Source organism: Ovis canadensis, chromosome 8 (genome assembly GCF_042477335.2).
Source record: "Ovis canadensis isolate MfBH-ARS-UI-01 breed Bighorn chromosome 8, ARS-UI_OviCan_v2, whole genome shotgun sequence".
In the NCBI taxonomy this organism is placed as follows: domain Eukaryota; kingdom Metazoa; phylum Chordata; class Mammalia; order Artiodactyla; family Bovidae; genus Ovis; species Ovis canadensis.
Genome location: NC_091252.1, coordinates 34,826,801 through 34,850,634, shown reverse-complemented (window position 1 = coordinate 34,850,634; position 23,834 = coordinate 34,826,801). Strand labels below are relative to the sequence as shown.

At 40.0% G+C, this 23,834-nt stretch overlaps 1 protein-coding gene across 2 annotated transcripts in view; it reads left to right on the top strand.

Annotated features, from left to right (window-relative positions):
• Positions 1–23,834, top strand: part of LOC138444721 (PH and Rap-GAP domain-containing protein DDB_G0271806-like) — a 228,314-nt gene that overhangs the window by 114,322 nt on the left and 90,158 nt on the right. For both annotated transcript variants that reach the window (XR_011258555.1, XM_069598063.1), the window contains one exon: positions 125–218. Coding sequence is in view for 1 of the 2 variants with exons in the window: in XM_069598063.1 (XP_069454164.1) it covers positions 125–218 (94 nt within the window). In the remaining variant the exon portion in view is untranslated. The remainder of the gene's footprint in view (positions 1–124; positions 219–23,834) is intronic.

Here is a 23,834-nt window from a genome sequence, read left to right as displayed (position 1 = left end):
CATGCTCAGTAAATCTTTAAAACAATTTTCTGTTGATGGGCGGGGCTATGTGCTCTCCCTGTTGTTTGACCCGAGACCAAACTATGTTGGAGGTAATGAAGATAATGGTGACCTCCTTCAACAGGTCCTCTGCACGCACCGCTGCACTCAGTGCCCCCGACCCTGCAGCAGGCCACCCCAGATCCACGCCTCCACCGGAGACTCCTCAACACTCACAGGCAAGTCTGGGTCAGTCTCTTGTGGGGTCACTGCTCCTTTCTCCTGGGTCCTAGTGCATACATGGTTCTGTTTGTACCTTCCAAGAGTCTGTTTCCTCAGTCCTATGTACGTTCTGGTGGCTCTATGGTGGGGTTAATGGCAACCGCCTCCAAGAGGGCTTATGCTATAACGAGAGGGCTTATGCTGTAACGAGAGGGCTTATGCTACTGCACCCTGAGCCCCCACCCCTGCGGCAGGCCACTGCTGACATGTCCCTCTGCAGGAAACACTCAAACACAGTTCTGGCTTAGTCTCTGCGGGGTCTCTGGGTCCTGGTGCACACAAGGTTCCTCTGAGCATCTCTGGTGGGTATGGGGTTTGATTCTAAACATGATTTCACCCCTCCTACCATCTTGCTGGGGACTCTCCTTTGCCTTCAGATGTGGACTGTCTTTTTTTGGTGGGATCCAGCATTCTCCTGTCAACAGTTGTGCAGCAGTGAGTTGTAATTTTGGAGTTCTTGTGGGAGAAAAGAAGCACGTGTCCTTATACTCCACCATCTTGAATGGTGAATATGAACCATATTCATATGGTTCCAAATCAGGAAAGGAGTATGTCGAGGCTATATATTGTCACCCTGCTTATTTAACTTATAGGCAGAGTACATCATACGAAATGCCAGGCTGGATGAAGCACAAGCTGGAATCAAGATTGTTGGGAGAAATATGCAGATGACACTACCCTTAAGGCAGAAAGCAAAGAACAAAAGAGCCTCTTGATGAAAGTGAAAGAGGAGAGTGAAAAAGTTAGCTTAAAGCTCAACATTCAGAAAACTAAGATCATGGCATCCAGTCCCATCACTTCATGGCAAATAGACAGGGAAACAGTGGAAAAAGTGATAGACTTTATTTTCTGGGCTCCAAATCACTGCAGATGGGGACTGCAGCCATAAAATTAAAAGACACTTACTCCTTGGAAGGTAAGTTATGACCAAACTAGACAGCATATTAAAAAGCAGAGACATTACTTTGTCAACAAAGGTCCATCTAGTCAAGGCTATGGTTTTCCAGTAGTCATGTATACGGATGTGAGAGTTGGACTATAAAGGAAGCTGAGTGCAGAAGAATTGATACTTTTGAACTGTGCTATTGGAGAAGACTCTTGAGAGTCCCTTGGACTGTGAGGAGATCCAACCAGTGATTCCCAAAGGAAATCAGTCCTGAATATTCATTGGAAGGACTGATGCTGAAGCTGAAACTCCAATACTTTGGCCACCTGATGCAAAGAACTGACTGACTGGAAGAGACCCTGATGCTGGGAGAGACTGAAGGCAGGAGGAGAAGGGGACGACAGAGGATGAGGTGGCTGGATGGCATCACCAACTCAATGGACATGAGTTGTAAGCTCCAGGTGATGGACAGGGAAGCCTGGCATGCTGCAGTCCATGGCGCTGCAAAGAGTTGGACACGACTGAGTGACTGAACTGAACTGAACTGAGGGAGATCCTTCATTTTATTACCAAATTGGTTGATCTGGATCCATGCTGGAGACCTAGCCTGGGCTGAGGTGTGCACTGATCCCATTCTCATTGCCTTTGAGAGGAAAAATATAAAGGAAATGTTCCTTACTGGGGTAAAACTCTTGTAGTTGAGTATCTTGGAGAAATTGCATGGTGGTTTTCAACTGAAGATCACAGAGAGCTGAATTCTGACATTAAAAATTGTTCAGCACGGTGCTCTTTATGGGAATGCTTTATTATCTAAATATTAAATACTTCACCACGCCATCAACAAATTGAAGCTTTGAAAAAGTGCAGAAGAAAGACTTTACTGGTGGTCCAGAGGCTGACTCCAGTCACATCTCCTCCCACTCTCTGCCTCCATCTGCTTCTTATAGGCACACTGACTGCAGAGCGTTGAAAACATGAGACTCCTGTCCCATGGCCCTTGCATCTGCTGTTTATTCTGTCTAGAGCCACTGTTCCCAGATATCTACCTAGCATGTTCCCTCACATCATTCAGGTTTCAGCTAAATGTCCCTTGGCTAAAGAGGCTTTCCCTGATAGCTCTATGTAAAACAGCCACTCAACAATTCCATAAATATCTCCATATACCCTGGACTTTGCAACATTCTCCTAAAAAAAAAAATAATAATTATATATAGACATATATATGTAAATATATATGTATATATTGTATGTCTTCACTATTGAAGATAAAGTTTATGAGATCAGGGTCCTTGCTTTTATTCACTAGTATATCCCCTCCACCTTTTATGGAGTATTGAACGTCTCTATGTGACAGACCCTTGAGACACGTACCAAAATGAAAGTATACTTAAAAGATGTGGGACCAGTCTTTCCCAGAATGAGGAGGGTAGGATGTCAAGAGATTATGAACTTTGTGAGCCTTTCTATCCCTTTTGTTCTCTGATAAAGCAAAGATAACAGCATAAACAAGTTTCTTCCAAAGTCCTTTCCAGTTTTTTTGAATATGCAATCGTCTTGTTGCGACTGCTTTCACAATTCTTAACGGTCTTATCTTTACAGACTAGTTTCTCTCATTCATAAAACTTTTTTAACAGATTGAATTTTCTCTTAAACGAAAGGTTAATTTTATGGTTGTAAAAAGGCACGACATGTTTTGGGAATTAATTGTTTTTGACTCTTGCATATAACTTGAAGTCATGGGTTTCAGCAAGACTAATTACAGACAAACTCAAACAATTTTAGGGGCTCAAATGTGGCTAGGCTCAGGAAAAATTCTAGGAGATATTTATCTGACGGGGCTTTCCTGGTGGCTCAGGTGGTAAAGAATCCTCCTGCCAATGCAGGAGATGTAAGAGACATGGGTTTGATCTTTGGGTCAGGAAGATACCCTGGAGTAGGAAATGGCAACATGCTCCAGTATTCTTGCCTAAGAAATCCCTTGGATAGAGGAGCCTGGAGAGCTACAGTCCGTGGGGTCACAAAAGAGTCTAACATGACTGAGTAACTGAACAATAACAATTTATTTGATACCTGTCTGTGTGTTTGGGTCGAATGCCCACTATGAATGAAAGCTCCATGCGGAGGGCAGCACACTAATCTTATTCTTTCATGCGGTAGCCGCCCAGTACCTCTACCTCGCAGAGGGCTAGGGAGTAGTGAACTATTGGTGAACAGTTGATTCTGTGTCAGCCTCAGTGTATTCAGTGCTCTGCCTTCCTCCCGACGTTCTTGGATGTTTTGTTTTAGGCATGTTTTTGTCTTGGCCTCATACTCCTATAGAAAGACACTGTCTTTCTTGACAAAAGTTGAAATGCTACCTTCCCAAGGAGCCCTTTGATTGTGAGCACCCCTGGATCATCATACTTCTCAGTATTTCTACTTCTTTTCCCACCAACAGAAACACCTGCAGACTTTGAAACAGACAATGAAGCTAACTACTTTGTTTATCCATACAAAGCATTTGGGCTTAGTTGGAGACTTTGGCCATTATTTAGGACAGTTCCTATGTTGTCAAACATGTTTAGCCATCCCCAAAGGGAGCCTTATTACACTGCTTCCTATACAGCAAAGAGAGAGAGAGAGGAGGGGTGCTAAGTTATGTATGGGAAATAGGAGAAAGGCCTTTCTCTTACCTCTGGGGATTGTCGATGGTTGATATGGAAGATTACACTGGAACAAAGATTGCATTGCTGGTTTGTGTAGTTTCTGCTCTACTTGTACTACATTATTATAGACTAGTTCTATTGTCTTGGTGGACAATAGAGGGTTTTATTTCAACATTATGTACAGAATGCCTGTATGCCCTCTTTCTTCCCTCCCCCAGATGCAGGAAGATATTTAGTATCAGATTTCTGAAGGAGCCATGTCAAAATGAGGAGGTATAAACATTTCCTTTTTTTCTTCTTCCCCCATGTCAGCTTTCAAAGTCCAGTAATTCTGTCATTTGGGATAAAAGTCATAGCACAGTAGAATACAACCTTAATGGGCAACTCTGTACAAATAAAAATGAACAATAAAATAAAACCTTAAAAGGACGAGTTCTATTTCAAACAGTGAAGGATAGGTCTTTAAGTAGTTTAAGGAAAAGATAGTTTAAGCATAAATACTCAGAAAATTCCACTTTTGGGTAAAATCTCTCCTTTTCCTTCTCTCTCCCTGTTCCTACTTCATCATATACATATGCAAAATGAGAAGTTTTATATACCCAAATAGATACACAAACACACAATGTATAACCAGTGTATTTCCATAGTAATTGGTTCATTTAAATCATTGCTTCCTAGTGTAATTTACTGGGATGTATATTCAGTAATGCTTTCAAAATTTGCATTCAACTACAGCTTATGTTCTATCTGATTTCATGATTGTTTCCTCCCATTGATGAGTCAAGGATAATCCCTACATAGCCTAGTCCCATGTAGGCAGCTAGTCGACTGGAACCTATTCAATGCAATGTCAAGTATTAGCAAACCTTTTTTTGTTTTTCTTTTTTGTAAATTTGACTAAGAAGATAAAAACTATTCCAGAGGATTGAAGACAACAATCCAATGTCATTGTCCTAAACATCCTAAATTATGCATGCCAGCTTTAGCAATTAAGGACGGTTCCTCGTTAGAAGACAAATCCCAGTCCTCTATATATACTTAACCTTAATTATCCCCCATTAGACATTTCATCAAAAATTTGACCTGCTCAAATTATTTCACTGTTAACTAACTGCCACTTAAAGCCACCCTAATCTGTCTCTTGCTAAAGAAAATTGGTTTAGTGGGAATATTGCCTTCGTGCCTCCCTGTATACTTAAAATTTCTGTGCTGTAGTTTCTCTATCTTCAAACAGAAATGCTTCATCAGTCGCAGACGGATGGGGGAAAGTTGAACAGGGAATGTGCATAATGTGCCCATGCTCTTGCAGATTGTGGGGAGTGGAAGGTTGCAAAAGGAAGCATATTGGACTTAAGATGATAATCATTACCTATCATTTGATTAATGTTTTTTAAATCACTGACTGAATTTGTTTCATAAGTAAATCATGGGCAAAATAAGTTGGATATTTTTTGAAGTCTTAGCAGAAACATAACTGATTTTATTGCTTCACTAATCAACACAAACTCAATTCCCCAGGGAAATAAAATAACAGTCCTACTTTCTGTATCTTCTTCTTTTATTCATATTGCTACTACCTCCTTTCCAACTCTTATCACATCATACCTTGAATGTTGCAATAATTTCCCAAGTGACCTTCTTCCCTCCTGTGGTTCATCCTGCAAACTGCCCTTAATCATTCTCTTAAAGCACACAGAAGTCACCAAGCTCCTACTTAAAATCTCACTCTCTTTACTGCCTAGAATTTAGACCAAACCACTTAGCCTTAATATCTGGCTCCCAACTATTCTTCCAGTTTCCAGCTCTATTACTCAAGGTTGAGCTCTAAATGCAACTTTTTGAAGACTCTTTTCTGATCACAGAATGCCCTTCTAGTGCCCATATTGTTACTTATGCTGTGGCTTAGTAAAACACTTAGCCCAGACTACCAAAACCAAGTCTACACACTTTAGCTTCAAATGTTATTTCTGCCACAGCCAGAATACCTTCTATATCACATTTCTGGAGTATACAGTCTTCATCATGTATTCATATGGTCTGTCATCACTGCCAAGAATACTACCTGTGTAAGTATTAACCCTCCCACCAGACTGCAACCCAGAGGAGGGCAGGTCATATCTCGCATGGCACAATATCTGGAAAAATGTCATGTTGAAAGAGAACGATGTTACTGATTGGATGCTCGCTGAGTGACTGAATTAATAATATCAATAAAAATAGAGCTTTAAGGAAAAAAACAAGAAGGACCATGATTTTTTTTTAAAGAATGGAAAATCATTCTGTCAATAAGATAACTAACACAGACTGTGAACAAATCATGCTATAAGGCATTTCTTATAAAAATTCCAAGGGGAAGATGATACCAGGACCAAATTCTCTTATGTATCCTACTTGCATTAGGAATAAAATAATCTCAACCTAATACCATAATTCTTGCCAGTCAGGGCAAATGAATCTTTACCATTAATGGATGCTCCAGGATTTCAGAAATGGACTGGTCATTTGCATCATTAAATGATGCTCGTAGTTAAAGCATAAATGAACCCATGGTCAATTCACGAGGATGATTCAGTCTACAAGACAGTGCATGTCTAGATGATGCATTCCATTAACACTGTGCAGAAATTCTGAGCTGGATGTCTGAAAGCATTTGCAAAGATAATGTTTTCACTAGTTCTTAAATACCTTGGGGCAAGGGAAACCATAAAAGCTAATAAATAAGTGACTGGAAGGTGGAAGGGAAATAATATCACAGACATTAGAAGGATTTTGAATGATCTAATGAAATACTCTACCCTATATTTTTCTAAAATTGTTCTATGGGAAACGATTCACCAGAATGTATTTATATCATGAGACTTTTCCCCTCATACAATAAAAAGTAATTACCATACAATCAGATTGCTAGCTGTATGCCAATTTAATTAAGGAAGTAAATATGGCATGCATACATTGTTCTTTTATATCAAAAACCCTGGCATTACATTACACTGATCTCATATATTACCTGTTTTCCAAGTATGAAATGATAAACACATTCTGGATCTATATATTTGCTTTCCCATAAATGCCATTTTCAGAAACATATAACATGGAACAACAGACTGGTTCCAAATAGGAAAAGGAGTATGTCAAGGCTGTATATTGTCACCCTGCTTATTTAACTTCTATGCAGAGTACATCATGAGAAATGGTGGGCTGGAGGAAGCACAAGCTGGAATCAAGATTGCTGGGAGAAATATCAATAACCTCAGATATGCATATGACACCACCCTTATGGCAGAAAGCAAAGAAGAACAAAAGAGCCTCTTGATGAAAGTGGAAGAGGAGAGTGAAAAAGTTGGCTTAAAGCTCAACATTCAGAAAACTAAGATCATGGCATCTGGTCCCATCACTTCATGGCAAATAAATGGGGAAACAGTGGAAACAGTGTCAGACTTTATTTTGGGGGGGGCTCCAAAATCACTGCAGATGGTGATTGCAGCCATGAAATTAAAAGACACTTACTCCTTGGAAGAAAAGTTATGACCAACCTAGACAGCATATTAAACAGCAGACATTACTTTGTCAACAAAGGTCCATCTAGTCAAGGTTATGGTTTTTCCAGCGGTCATGTATGGATGTGAGAGTTGGACTGTGAAGAAAACTGAGTGCTGCAGAATTGATGCTTTTGAACTGTGGTGTTGGAGAAGACTCTTGAGGGCCCCTTGGACTGCAAGGAGATCCAACCAGTCCATCCTAAAGGAGATCAGTCCTGGGTGTTCATTGGAAGGACTGATGTTGAAGCTGAAACTCCAGTCCTTTGGCCACCTCATGTGAAGAGCTGACTCATCTGAAAAGACCCTGATGCTGGGAAATATTGAGGGCAGGAGGAGAAGGGGACAAAGGCGGATGAGATGGTTGGATGGCATCACGAACACAATGGACATGGGTTTGAGTGGACTCCGGGAGTAGGTGATGAACAAGGAGGCCTGGAGTGCTGCAGTTCATGGGGCCACAGAGTCGGACACAACTGAGCGACTAAACTGAACTGATAACATGGCTTCATAGCCCAAGAAATGAAAATATTTTATAGGAGAAGGCTGTTTTCTACCTAAATGTTTCAGATCATTTACACTGGGGAGTCCTGCTGATCATCTGTCTATTGGCTTCACTGACTTTGATGACTAAGATGTAAAAGTAAATGAGAAGCTGTCTGAGCAGTTTGATTTTAAGGATTAATGCCAAAATTCCACCAAGGAAGCTTTCTCTCTGTCTTTCAAGTCCTTCCTCCTTTTACAATTTTAACTAACCCTCCCTTCCAAAAAGCAAACTTTTAAAGCTCTTATCAATTATTTGCAGATGGGTGCTAGTGGAGAATCTGAGAACGTAAGGCCTTGGAAAAGGAACAGGAGAGATGAGCAAGAACCCTGAAGGTGGGGAAGGTTAATGGATGCATGTAATTGAGGAGAGAAGGGTATAGAGAGGATTATCTTATAGAGAGCAAGACACTAATCTGAACCTCTGACTTCTCACTCCTGGATACAAGATCATGACCAAATGTATCATGTGAAAGTGGGTGGAACTTTTACTAAGAGGTGGTGACCTTAGGCTGTAAAGATAACACTCTTCCCGATAAAATCATAGTTGCAGACAAGAAGTCTTCCCTGTGGCTTAATGGTAAAGAATCCATCTGCAATGCAGGAAATGCAGGTTTGATCCCAGGGTCAGAAAAATCTTCTGGAGAAGGAAATGGCAACCCACTCCAGTATTCTTTGTCTGGCAAATCCCCAAGACAGAGGAGCCTGGTGGGCTACAGTTCATGGGGTCACAAAGAGTCAGACATGGCTTAGCAACTAAACAACAACAAAAGACAGCAAACTAAACTGTAGAAATACACTGAAGGAAGCACTGAAAATTATTGGGAAGACCATGTAATTTATCATTCAAATGAGGATACAAAAAGGCTACCATTTCTAATTATATCAGGATGACAGGCAAGCTATAACATATGATTATCCTACTTACAACTCCATTTTTGCCCATGAGTGACTATTAATATCTTTCTGGTATTTTGGATAAGTAATTTTCATCTTTAATTGTCCTTGAAAGTTGAATGATTGATTCCACAGCCACTATTGTCCTCAAACAGCATTTGCTTTCTAACTTCTGATCTAGTTTGCAACAATGTATTAGATGCTCAGTTAACTTAACAAACCCTTGGATGACAGGGGACCTTGGGATAAAGTGTGGCATGATTGCAAACGGTTAGATGCTTTTCCAACAAGAAGTCAATTCTTTCACACAGGATGGAGACTGCTCCTGGATGACTCTGAGATAGTAGGGATCTGGAAAGTAGACTGAAATCTTACAAGGGAAAAGGAAACCTTTTTAAGCATTGAAGGAAAATTCTGAGTAAGAGAGAATGAGGAAAAGTTCTTAACATCTTTGTTATGAAGGGAGTGAATGGCTCATTTATTTTACAAAGATACTCTATAGTTTTATTCCATGTCTCAACAAATGGTATTGGATTGATTCTCCAAGGCCAAGCTATGGCTACCCTTCCCCTTCCCCTTCTTGAAAGTCAAGACTGTGTATGACTATCATCCTCAAGTTAAAACCCACATGGCTCATGGATAGGATCAGTCACTGGGAATAGACTCTGCATCATATGAAACAATTCTTTGGCCTGTTTTGATTTTGTTTTCTCCACATAGGGAACAATCAAGATCACTGAGAAAGTTCTGAGGTTTAATCTCCCAAGCTAATTTTAACAACAACCAAAAAAGCAGTGCTGAGAATGGTGCATGGATTTCAATATAAAGACCTGAAAATGCTTTCAATTTTGTGCTATGGTTTTTGTCAAAAAAAAAAAAAAAGCAGAGGTTGCATTTCAGTGCAATCACATGCACAAACCAGGCCATGATTTTCCTAAATTGCACTTACTAAATGGAATTTACCAAAGCACAGACCCATTTTTTCCCCGCTGTGGGGCATACTATTTTAGTTCTCCAACGAAACTCAATTCTGTGCAGTTCAAGATTGAGCTAAAGCTATAATAAATCCACATTTAAATACTTTCATGTATTTATCAGGAGATTTTAAATTATTAGTTTCTATATACTCTATTTTAATAGACCAGGATATATATGGCCATGGAAGTTAATCCCTTAGCTTTTTCACCTACTTATTCTCTGTTTATCAATTCACTTTGGTTGGAGACTTACCTATTACAATGCTATTGACTGAGTAAAACATAAAATGGATAGATTTGTCCACAGTTTAGAACATGGAAAAGACTAACAACAACTTTCTCACATTTCTCCATCTCTCCCATCACCATCAAAGAATGTCAGCTTTGGTTGGGTTTTTTAAATGTGTTTTTCAGAAACTCTGAGTAAACTTAATTTTGAAATCTTTAAAATGCCAGCAGCAAGTGTTACCCTGTGCGCTGGCCTTTAGCAGAGCAGCCTGAGTTGTCATGGTGAAATGGGTCAGCGCTGTTTGCCAGGCAACCCCATGAAACTGCGCGCAGGTTGCTGGCCTAGTGGCGGCCACGCAGGCCAAAGCAGTCCCTGATCTATAGCTGAATCTAGGTCACCAGGATTCTTTGATGTTGCAGCTGTGGATGTGGGACCTCCATCTCCAGCAGGGTTCACAGAGCTCTCCTGCATGCCGGGCCTACCCTGCGGCTGTAATCATTGTCATTCTGCTGGGTCCCCTCCTTCTGCTGGCCATGTGTTATACTCCACACTTAATTGAAAGTTCTTAGCCATGGGAGCCAGAAAACATTCTCTGTGCATGTGTGCGTGTGCGTGTGTGTGTGTGAGAGAGAGAGACACAGAGACAGAGATCTTCCTCTGGAGCCTGCATGCTGAAATTGCCCCCATTTAAATGCATACTTCTGCAGAGTGAGCTAAATATTAATATCACATTTCTCTCATAATGTAAACACCAGCAGCAAGATTTGGCACCTCATAAAAAGAGGAAGAACTTGGGCTTTTCTCCATACACAGCATGTGCTTTTTTTTTCCCTGAGTACCATTTAAGTTAACACCATGTCCATATCTGAAATAGCAGGAATTCAGTGAGATTGGAGGGGAGCTGAGAGAGCAGAGGCCTCAGCATCTCTGCTCCCTTGACAGTTCATCAGAGCGCCTGTTGCTAGGAAAACTCTAAATTGTTCTACCATGTTGGAGCTGTAAATTATACATTTGTGCCCATTTATTTGACATTCCCTTTGAAATATTCATTACCCTTTTCTGTTCTATTTAAAAGCAATGATCTGCCTTTTGAATACAGACAAGCAATCTTCCCCAGCATTTATATTTTAATGATTGCTTTTTTCTTTAGATGAGTTTCCCATTTTTGATACTTTTTTAAATTGAAGAGCAAGCATTTTTTAAATTGTTTGTCCAAATATGAATTAGGATTTCCAAATTTTCATGCTAACTGCTAAATGCACCCACCTACACATACATACATGCATATCCACACACACCTAGTATGTCACTTGCTACTACCTAACCTGCCTGGTATAAAAATCTTAAAACAAAGAACATTTTCTCAATTTAACTAAGGAGGAAGTAAATAGTACATATGCAAGCCAGAAAGATTTATAGTTATCCATCTCTTTTTAAAAAAATAAGTAAATAAATGAATAGCAAAAGGAGATATGATATGAAGCCCCAAATATCAAGCCACTGGGAAAGGAGGCAATACCTGATGGGATGGAGGCCATGTAGAAGGATTAACCTTGACAAGAAAACATAACACTATGAAAGCAGAGAAGTAGGAACGGTAACAGTGAGGCCCTGAATTTTGTCCCCACCCCCTCCAAATTTGTATGCTGAAGCCTTAACCCCTAGGACCTCAGAATGCGGCTGCCTTTGGAGAAAGGGCCTTTAATAAGGCAATTAAGGTTAAATGAGGTCATACGAGTGGACCCTAATTCAACTGGACAAGTGACCTTATAAGAAGAGGGAGAGCCACTAGGTTTGTGCAGAGAGAAAAGACCCTGCGAGGACACAGTGAGCAGGGAGGGCCTTGGGAGAAATGAAACCTGCCAGTATCTTGATCCTGAGCTTCTAGGTTCTAAAACTGCAAGAAAATCCATTTCTGTCGTTTAAGTGACCCAGTCTACGTTACCCTGTTATGGCAGCCCTAGCTTTCTCACGGTTACAAATGCAAATAAGTTTGGAAGGTGACAGACAGAAGCCAAGCAAAATTCTGCTTTACTTTGGCATCCAAGTAATGAAAGCAGCTATCATTGCATCAGTGTTTGCTTTGTATCAGGCAGCGTGCTAAGCGCTTTCGTGCCCTGTTTCCCTGAATCCATTATCATTGCCGTTACTTCACAGATGAGAAAGTATGTGTGTGTGTGTCCACCCATGCCCATAGAAGACAGATATTCAGAACCTCAAAGACAGTCACTGGTGGCCATTAAGATGTAGGTAGTCTCCCTCCAACCCTGTGCTTAACCACCACACATTAGACACGTCTCCAACCACATGTGCCTCCTCAGGTTCTTCAAGCAGAGAACATATACTCCCAGTGTCCCCACATTTCATATCAGGAGATACATCTTCCCTGTTTTCTTCCAATTCAAAGCCCAAGTGAGATTCCAGCTACCCGTAGAATCCCCCTCATGCTCTCAACTCCGTCCGAATCCTGGAGCATAATATTCTATGTATCCTAAAGCACTACCTATATATTGCTGGGAATTATCTGCCTAGGATATGTCTTGTGCCCATATCTAGAGAAAAGGCTTTTGGAGGTTAGTGGCTATATCATGGACTTCCTACCCAGCATTTACTACCAGTCTAGTACATTGAGAGACTTAAGAAACATTATTTGACTGCAACTTCCAAAGATAAATTTCAGTACAGACACTGTAAATAAACTGAAATCTATGCAAACACCTCAGTAATAATCTGGGATGTGTGATTCCAGCTGTGTTAAAGAGTTTGGACTGCCTTGACCCTTTGAGACTCTAAATGGATGTGGTGCCCAGAGATGGTGATACAAAGAAAAGTAGGGAGCAAACCAAGTGGCCCTCAGCTGAGTTCTAAACTCTCTTGCATCCCCTATTCAAGTATCCCCATGCTACCCTTGCACACTCATTTCCAACACTCAGTTTCTCAATTGGACAATTCGCTCTGTAGACAAGGCAAAGTTTTAACCATGGAAGAACCTTGAGCAAGTTGATCTCTTTGAACCTCAGTTTCTTATTTGCAAAGGGATGATAATAATGCTTATTTATTCAATGCATGTTAAGGCCCTGTTCTGTCACGTCTTCCTGTACCAAATTTAAAAACAACAACAGCAACAATCAGTTGTCACTAGTAATTAAATTTCTCTGCCTAGACATTAAAAAAGGGCTCCATTTTAAAAGATTTGATATTTGACATTCTGCTAAACCCTTGCTGTTTACAAAGGGTTTTTGTGAGCCTTAACATTTGATCCTTGAAAAAAGTTCTACAAAACATCAAAGCAAGAAAATGTACCATCTTAATTTTAGAGAAGAAAATAAAAATCACTATAAGTCCCCTGCTGCTGCTGCTGCTGCTGCTAAGTTGCTTCAGTCGTGTCCGACTCTGTGCGACCCCATAGACGGCAGCCCACCAGGCTCCGCCATTCCTGGGATTCTCCAGGCAAGAACACTGGGATGGGTTGCCATTTCCTTCTCCGAAGCATGAAAGTGAAAAGTGAAATTGAAGTCACTGAGTCGTGTCCAACTCTCAGCAACCCCATGGACTGCAGCCCACCAGGCTCCTCCATCCATGGGATTTTCCAGGCAAGAGAACTGGAGTAGGGTGCCATTGCCTTCTCCATAAGCCCCCTATAGAATTAGTTTTGTTGTTGTTTAGTTGCTAAACCATGTCTGACTCTTCAGGACCCCAAGGACTGTAGCCTGCTAGGCTCCTCTGTCCATGGGATTTTCCCAGGCAAGAATACTGGAGTAAGTTGCCATTTCCGTCTCCAGGGGATCTTCCCAACCCAGGGACTGAAGTTGCATCTTCTGCAAATTCAATACCCCTGAGCCACCTGGGAAGCCCATATAGAAATAGTTGGTCAACTCAAAAAAATAAATATATAAATAAACATACTCAACTAGAAAGTCATCTGCTCAGACTTAAGCCCAGAGAATCAGGGTCTTTCTGGGGAAGAACAATGACTCCCCAGGTGGGCTCTGTGTAAGGTGACTGTTGTAAAAAACGCAATGGAGGACACTTAGTACGCGTTCTCTGGACAATCACGACAATGCTCGCTCCTTTTCCCTCCAGTGATCCTCAAGTTTTGTTCCCTTCTAGGGATATTATCAGTATAAAGGAGAAAGCTATCTCCTTCCCATTTCCAGTATATAGGAACACAGTGATATATCTCCAACTCTCTTCCATCTAAGAGAGACCCGGTAAAAGACTGAGAAGGACTGTATGCACTGAACAGCTTGTTTAAATTATTTTACGTTGTGGTATCTCAGTTTTTTGCTATAAAATTAAGTAAGTTTAATCATGTTTTGTGAGAAATAATTCGTGAAAAATCTAGTGACATGGTTTGTTAAGCTTGCAAATATATTCATCTCAAAATAATAAAGCTATTGTAAAGCAATTATCCTCCAATTAGAAATAAATTTTAAAAAATGAACTTGAGAAACAAAAATAGGGGGAAAATAAGATTTTAAAAGAATACCATGTACAGTGGGATCAAATGACATAAAACAAAAATAAAAATTTAACAAAAGCTGTTCATGATCTTTACGCGGACAGCAATAAGTATTGCCAGGGACATTTTTAAAGAATTAAATAATGGAAATATATACCATGATCATGGACTGAAAAACTCAGCATTGTCTTACCAAATTTAAATCCCCAGAAAGTTGTTTTTCTTTTTTTAAGAAAATGACAAGCTGGTTCTAAACATGTGTTTGGAAATGCAAAGGATCTAAGGAAAAAAAAAATTTTGTAAAAGACAAACAGAATTGAAGAATTTACACTACTTCATTTTAAGACTCAGTATGAAGCTACAGCAATTAAGATGATGAAATAACACTGAGAGTTCAGAAATAAACCCAAACATATTTGATGGCCTTGTGGGTAGGCAAACATATTTTAGTTAGGCCAGAAATAGTACTAAAAATAAAATTAAAAAATTAAATTGGATTTAATTAGAATTAGATCCTCCTGTTCTCCTTAAAAGAAAACATCAAGAAAGCAAAGAGGCAGACTAAGAAAAAAATATTTGCTATACATATAACTGCTAATGGGGTTTATCCAGAACATGGAAAGCACTTTTCACCTTAATGAAAGAAAAATAATGCTACTTATCATAAAGGTCAATAGGCTTTAGTATATATGAATATCCAATATTCACAAAAATATATATGAATATCCAATAAACACATGAAAAGATGTTCAACCTTAGTCATTTGGGCAATGTAAATTAAAACCACTATGTGACATTATTTCATATCCACTAGAGTGGCTAAAATCAAAGACTGGCGAGATGAAATCCTACCAAAGATGGGGAGCAAAAGGAATTCTCATACATTGCTGGTAAGAGTGTTAAAATGATGCAACTACCTCAAAGAACAGTTTGGAAGTTTCTTACAAGGTTAAAAATACACTTACTATTTGACCCGGTAATTCCTCTCTTAAATATCTACTGAAGAGAAATGAAAACATATATGCACACAAAAGACTTGTACACAAGTGTTGTTCACAGTGGTCCAAACCAGGAGTCAACCTGATTTCTGCAGCAAGCGGATAAGTTGTGGCCCAGCAATACAACGGAGTATCCTACTCAATAAGGACGAATGACTGTTATGCATCACTGCAGGAATGAATCACACAGGCAGTATGCTGCTGAAAGGAGATGGCACAAAGTCATGGTGTATGGTTACAGTCTATGAAATTATAGAACAGCCAACATAAATAGATAATAATAAAAATCAAATCAGTGGTTTTCTAAAGTGAGGAAGGGGAGACTTGAGCATGAAGGTAAAGGGGAACTTTCTGGAGAGGTGGAGGTGTTCTATACTTGGATACAGTTCCACAGTGTCATCAACCTGTATATTTAAAATGTGAGCTTTATTTCATGTAAATTATACTTCCCAAAAGTTGAATTTTAACAGCAGAATTTGGTCAAACTTTCTTAAATATTATTTTTCTCTCACTTCATAAAAATATATGAAAACCTTTCTCCTCTGGAACAGAGATTGGTCTATACTAAGGGCTACAGAAATGACTGAACTCCCCCTGTCAAATGTTTCTAACATGACTCTCTTCAGACCTTTGGTTCCAATATTCTTAAAAACAGTGGATGATGAAAGAGGGTCCTATTTCTGAAACTAACAAAATGAGATAATAGCTCAACCTGGAAACAAAAGAAGTTCAAAAAAATCTTATTGTCAAACAGTACAAACATACCCAAGAAGAGAGCATAGGATAATAAATCTTTACGTACCAGTTACATGATGTCAATGGTCATCCCTATATGGCCAACGCTCTCTATCTACACACTCCCCTTCCCCAGCCTTCCCTTGAACTATTTTAAAGCAAATCTTGGGCATCATATCATTCTATCTGAAAATACAAGAAGCTCTAAATGTGTGATTCACTTGCTTATGCTGTATTCTCTGCCTGAAATGCTTGCCCCTTCCTCCTGAATATGGCTGACCCTTCTCATCTGTCAGATGAGACCTTTTCAGAAAGGCCTTCCCTGACCTCCCTATCAAAATAGCTCACCTTCTATTTTGGCCCCATTTCTTTTTGTGATGGTAATTTTTCAAAACCTGTGATTATTAGTTACTGTTTTTTGTCTGTCTCCTCAACTATATGCTCAATGCAACAGCACCAGTACAATGCTTGGAAGATGATTGATGAACAGTATATTCACATTAATTGCTTGTCTGAGCAGATAGTCAGCTAAAGTCTTCAGAGGTCAATAATATTTCTTCTGTATGCAGTGATGCCCTGGACAACCCACCAAATGTGAATTGGCACTGCTCGATTCGAATTTCCCAAACCATTCTCCAAAGGAATAAAATATGTGTCAAGTAGAACTAGTGATTATGCTTTTATAAAAATCATGGAATGTTAGAAGTGAAAACTGCTTGAGAAATAATCTATATTCATAGATTTGTTGGCTTTTAGAATGAAAAGATAACATTTCATTGAACATGGTTAAACTTCTTTCAGTTAACAGACAGAAAAATTACCTAATATTTCAGAATTTGTGATTTACAAAGGCCATAATTTTGAGACTTTTGTCTAGAAATACAGTCCATTCCAGGGAGAAGTTAATTCCATGAAATATTAGAAAAAATACTCAATTATATACTATCAAGACTATATATTGTCACCCTGCTTATTTAACTTATAAGCAGAGCACATCATGAGAAACGCTGGACTGGAAGAAACACAAGCTGGAATCAAGATTGCCGGGAGAAATATCAATAACCTCAGATATGGAGATGACACCACCCTTATGGCAGAAAGTGAAGAGGAACTAAAAAGCCTCTTGATGAAAGTGAAAGAGGAGAGTGAAAAAGTTGGCTTAAAGCTCAACATTCAGAAAACTAAGATCATGGCATCCGGTCCCATCACTTCATGGGAAATAGATAGGGAAACAGTGGAAACAGTGTCAGACTTTATTTTTGGGGGCTCCAAAATCACTGCAGATGGTGATTGCAGCCATGAAATTAAAAGACGCTTACTCCTTGGAAGAAAAGTTATGACCAACCTAGAAGTATATTCAAAAGCAGAGACATTACTTTGCCAACAAATGTCCGTCTAGTCAAGGCTATGGTTTTTCCTGTGGTCATGTATGGATGTGAGAGTTGGACTGTGAAGAAGGCTGAGCGCCGAAGAATTGATGCTTTTGAACTGTGGTGTTGGAGAAGACTCTTGAGAGTCCCTTGGACTGCAAGGAGATCCAACCAGTCCATTCTGAAGGAGATCAACCCTGGGATTTCTTTGGAAGGACTGATGCTGAAGCTGAAACTACAGTACTTTGGCCACCTGATGCGAAGAGTTGACTCATTGGAAAAGACTCTGATGCTGGGAGGGATTGGGGGCAGGAGGAGAAGGGGATGATTGAGGATGAGATGGCTGGATGGCATCATGGACTCGATGGATGTGAGTCTGAGTGAACTCTGGGAGATGGTGATGAGCAGGGGGGCCTGGCGTGGTGTGATTCATGGGGTCGCAAAGAGTCGGACACGACTGAGTAACTGACCTGAACTGAACTGATACATCATATACTCAGAATCCATTTATTCAACAAATATTTATTGCCAATCTATTATGTACCAGAAACTCTTCTGGGTAGTTGGGGCTATATCAGTGAAAATAATAACAAAGCTTATATTTTAGCCTATGTGTCAATACTGTAAAAGTACATCCTCATGAATTTACTATAGTCTTGTTTTAAAGTAATACAGAGCAAAATACTTTCTATGATGTTCTCAGTAAAGGCAGAATTGACCATTTCCTTGTGAAATATTTAACATCAAAATCTCAATATCATTACTTAGCTTCTCCATTTTCTAAACTCAAAAGAATTACCCTGCCAGAGAACCAGGTTGTGATTAGCTGTAACTGCAGCTTAAAAAGAGGATATTTTCCCCAGGAGTTCCCCTCTTATTGACTCACTGATGTGCAATCTGATTGCAGGGTCTCTTCTTCAACAATACCAAAACTTTCATTACAACACTGGATGGGAGAAGAGATGTAGTAAGATGTACCCCTGAATCCAGAAGTGCTCAACATATTTAAATACACCTAGAGTTTCAGGTGACCCAAAGTTGGGCATTCAACCAAGTCTAATCCATATAGAAATGCATCCTCCATTTCACTTGCTCCAAGAAATTATGTCAAATATTTTGTCCATTTTCCTCATCATTCATTTACTCTCGTTAGAGTACTAGTTTCAAGGTGTGATTTTGGAAGTATGGGCGCCACACTGATACTTTCTCCTGTGTTGGTCATGGAGTCAAGGACAACCTTAAAGTCTAAGGGCAGCAGTAAGAGAGGTGGGACCGGGCAGCAAGAAGGAAGGTGTAACTCCCAGTAGGGGAGCAGATGCAAGAGTCTCCCCTATAATCTCAGGATGATAGCTCTGATCTCTGTCTCTTCAGTGTCTTCTCCCACCAACACAACATGTAAGAGAGCATTCCTACTTCTCTAATAAAATGATCCTCATTCTCTGAATATTGACTTGGTTTTCCCATGGCATTTCTAGGAATTCTAGCCAGACTTGAGCTTTGCCTGGAAACCACCAGCCTATGAGGTATCTAACTTGGATGACAAGGATATAATCACAGGAAAGTCAATCCAACAAAAGTGGATTTTTGAAACAATAGGATATTGACTCTACATTACTTTTCCCCTTCTAGAAAGGAAAATAACATGGATTGCATTTTTGAAATTGTAAAATAATGCAAATTTCTTATTTTAACAGCTCAGATCTCAGTTGCCAAGTAACAAAACCCACAAGTTCTCTGTATTTTCCATGAGCTTTCAAAGTGTATGTTTCTGGCATACTTCAGGGCAAGGAGGAACTTGTTGCTAAATATATTGCATGTTCTTCCTACAAGATATTTGGGAATTTCTCAGAACAACCTAGGGGGTTGAAGGGGTGACTGAAAAGTCACTGCTGGCTTTTCCTCCCTGAGCTGTTGATTCTATTACTAATGAGAGACAAAGACTAATTGTTCTCCCCTGATGAATGTTGCTTTCAGAAGCCAGAGGCACTTCTGAAAAAATGGAGTATTAACCCTGGTGAGTTCAGAAAGGGACATGGAGGAGGATAAATCTAGGAGCCTATCTTCCTTGTAGGTAGTTTTCTAACAATTCAAAACCTGTAAAAAATTTTCAGTTCGAACATTAGATGCCTGGCTCTGTGTCTTGTCTTTTTGTTCCACACACATGGTGAAAATTAATATCTCCCTCTTCCAAATTCTTACAGACCTTATTTTCTATATAAGCTCCTGTACTCATCACATGCTCCCTCCACTACTCATGTCATGATACAGGTGTTGCATCCCTGATAAGATCACAAGATTCAGGGACCAGCTATAACTTGTACTCCTTGTGTATCATCCATTGCCATAGGAAAACTGCTCTATATGTAGGCTCTAAATATATGTTAAGGGAATAAACATTCCATATATGACTGAGTTAAGGGAATGCAAGTAATATCTGCTGACAATATTTCCCACATTCCCTGTTTCCTTCCCTGAATCCCAAACAACCACACACACGCTTTCTCTCTCTCTGCCCCCTTTCCCTCCTATAGATATTAAAGCAAAAGTATTTTTTTTATTTTCATTAGCCCCAGTTCCTAACATTTCTTGACCTTTCCTGATTTCTTATATTAAAATGTATTAAGAACTGGGCCTGTGTTTAGTTTCATCTTGGTTTTCCTTAGAGTTATGATTCTGTAGAATCAGCACTCCTTGGCTTTCTTTTCTATCTGTCTCCTCTGTGGGTTCCTGCCTGGGGTTTATCTCTCAGTTGCGGGTACTCCTTGGCATTGTGCCTATTTGCTGCCCTTAGAGATCACTCCAGGTAACATTTTCTATTACCAGCTAAAAGCTGGTGACTGCCAGTTTATCTGCAGACCAGCTCTATCCTCTGAGCACTGAGCTATGTAATCAAGTGCACTACTGGACATCTTCACAGGGTACCTCAAACCCTGTATGACCAAACCACACTCCTTAGCTTCCCTCTTCAAACCTGCTCTTACTCCTGTTTCTGATCTCTGAAAATGGCATTAGCATCAAGCCAGTTACCTAAACCAGACCTTGTGCCCTAGCTAACCACCAGTCTTCAATGGCTGTCACGCTTCCTTCTTCTATATACCTCTACCTTCGGGTCCTTGGGCTTCCCTCATAGCTCAGTTGGTAAAGAAGCTGCAATGCAGAAGACCTGGGTTTGATTCCTGGGTTGGGAAGATCCCCTGGGAAGGAAATAGCAAGCCACTCCAGTATTCTTGCCTAGAGAATCCCATGGACAGAGGAGCCTGGCAGGCTACTGTCCATGGTGTCACAAGAGTTGGACACGACTTAGCGTCTAAACAACCATCTGGTCCTTAGGCTCAATCAGGCAACAGCATCACTCACATCACATTGTGTTCAGTTGTTTCCAACTCTTTGTGACCCTTTGGACTGTGGAACACCAGGCTCCTCTGTCCATGGGATTTTTCAGGCAAGAATACTGGAATGGGTTGCCATTTTCCTCCTCCAGGGGATCTTCCCAACCCAGGGATCAAACACACATCTCCTGTGTTTCCTGTACTCCAGGTGGATTCTTTATCTGCTGAGCCATCAGGGAGGCCCATCAGTCACACTAATGAAGTCCTATTCTAACTGGTCTCTCCACAGATGTATGGTTTTAAGTCTTCCAGGTCATTTAAAGCTGAAACCAGAGTGATCTTTCTAAAATATAAATTTGATCATGTCACCCTGTGCCTAAAAATCTTTCAATAAATCTCATTGTAGATGCAGCAAAGTTCCTCAGTATGCCTAGGCTATCTCATGCCTGCCATGCTAGCCACAACTCTAACCTTTCTACTCCACCTAAAGATCTTCACTACCTCAAATGCTCCCTCTCATTTTGAGCCTTGGCTTGTGCTCATTCCTCAGCCTGTCACACTGTCTTCTAAGCCTGGCCCCCAGTTTTTCCCCAACTCCTGTTTACCCTTTGTTTTATCTCCTCCTTGTCCAAGAAGCCTTCCTCAGTCCCTCAGTACAGGTTATGTGCCCTCCTTGGGATTCCCAGAGTCCATGTGCTCTCCCTTTATCTCACTTATCATATGGTGTTGTTCTTGGCTATTTTTTTTTCCTTTATTTTAATTTACAATACTGTATTGGTTTTTTTTTTTTTCCTTTAATTTCTAATTCTTGGCTATTTTTTGTTCTGAATTTCACACTAGTCACTCCCAGGAGGGCGGAGATTCCATTTGCTTTAAAGCTTAATCCTCAGTACCTGGCCCAAAGCCTAGCAAATAGTTAGTACTCAGATAGTATTTGCTGATGAGTGTCTTTCATAATAACTCACACGAAATCACTTCCTCAATGCAAGGGAGATACACTGATGAGAAAATTATTTCTCATCTTGTATTTTAAGCCAGAAATGGATTTTCCCTTTTCCCACCCTTACTGGTGGTTTCCGTTATCAAGAAGAGGCAACTTCCTTATGAAGTAGGGGTAGGAACTATACAGAGGAGCTGGGTATGAATGGTTGTAGGGTCCAGTGAGAGCAGATACCCATTTGTCATGTGGTCTACCCAGAGCATGAGTCTAGAAAGCTCTAATTTAATACCCTGAAGCTGCTGTTCCGTTTGACTTTTTGACTGATCTGAGATAGAGCCAACAGTAAGAACATTCCAGACTTCTAGAACACTCTCGAAGGCTATAGATCAGTTTTTCTATGCACATTAAATACATAATAATAATGGTCACTCATATCTCATACTTGTCTGATTCTACATCAAAAGGAACCTGTTTCTTATTTGACTTTCAGACTACCTGGCACTCCTGTTAATTTTAAAGGGACTCTGGGTTTGACTCTTCTCCAAGTAGACACTGAGCAACATAAGAAAAGTTGAAATATAGTCAATGATTTAGTGATTAGTAACCACATATTGAAGTTAAAGACCAAGGTGTAAACAAATCCACGTCTTGCCCTGAGGGGGTTAGGGAGAATGTTTTTAAGAAGGTGATTAAAACAAGGTCAATAAACAAGCAAACTACTAAAGGTCTTGGCTGGCAGGGCCTGTAGAACATGTTGATTCCTTTCCAAGGGGGGAAAAAGGTCTAAATTAGATAATAACTCCACCAAGAGGCATTTAAAGGCCACTTTAAGCAGAATGCCCCTTGTCAGGAACATGGGGCCTAATTACTGTTTGCTGGGGACACTAGTTGGTCATAACTTTCCTTCCAAAGAGCAAGCTTGACCAACCTAGGCAGCATATTAAAAGCAGAGACATTACTTTGCCAACAAAGGTCCATCTAGTCACAGCTACAGTTTTTCCAGTGGTCATGTATGGGTGTGAGAGCTGGACTATAAAGAAAGCTGAGCGCTGAAGAATTGATACTTTTGAACTGTGGTGTTGAAGAAGACTCTTGAGAGTCTTGAGAATCCCTTGGACTGCAAGGAGATCTAACCATCCTTTAGTTCATCCTAAAGGAAATTGGCCCTGAATATTCATTGGAAGGACTGATGCTGAAGCTGAAACTGAAACTCCAATACTTTGGCCACCTGATGCAAAGAACTGACTCATTGGAAAAGACCCTGATGCTTGGAAAGATTGAAGGCAGGAGGAGAAGGGGACGACAGAGGATGAGATGGTTGGATGGCATCACCAACTCAATGGCCATGAGTTTAAGTAAGCTCCAGGAGTTGGTGATGGACAGGGAAGCCTGGCATTCTGCAGTCCATGGGGTCGCAGAGTCAGACACAACTGAACTGAACTGAACTTGGAACACTAGTTAATTTGTAAAAAGGAAAAACAAAATAAATGAATAAACAATTCTTTTGTCTATTTCTGGATGCAATATATCCTAAATTGCAGCAAGGGGATTCGCTAGCCTCCTTGGCAAAGGATTAAAATCCACTTTCCATCTTTCTGAGGTGCTATTAGCAGTAACCAGGAAATCTCCTTCATATGCCCAATTTCACTGCAAAATGTCAAGCCTGTGAATTTAAAAACTTCCTATCAACATTTTGCTGCAAGTAGATGTTAACTGATATTAAATCACCATGAAATGCCTATAGAAATGCACTGCCTGCCAAAGGCTTTCCAACCGAGGAAAGGTAAGCACAATCATATAATTAGGTATGATTTTCCATTTCTTTACAAATGTTACTAAATACTTAATTCAGCACCACCTGGGTTCTCTTTTCATTATTAGATTACTTATATTCATTTTGTTTAGCTTTGTGCTTTTTAAAGCCTTTTAAAAGAATATAATATTAACAATCAACTTCATTTGCTAATGCTTATTAATTATAGTATTCAATTTCTTAGCATTAACTATTAAACTGAAATCTGGGTCT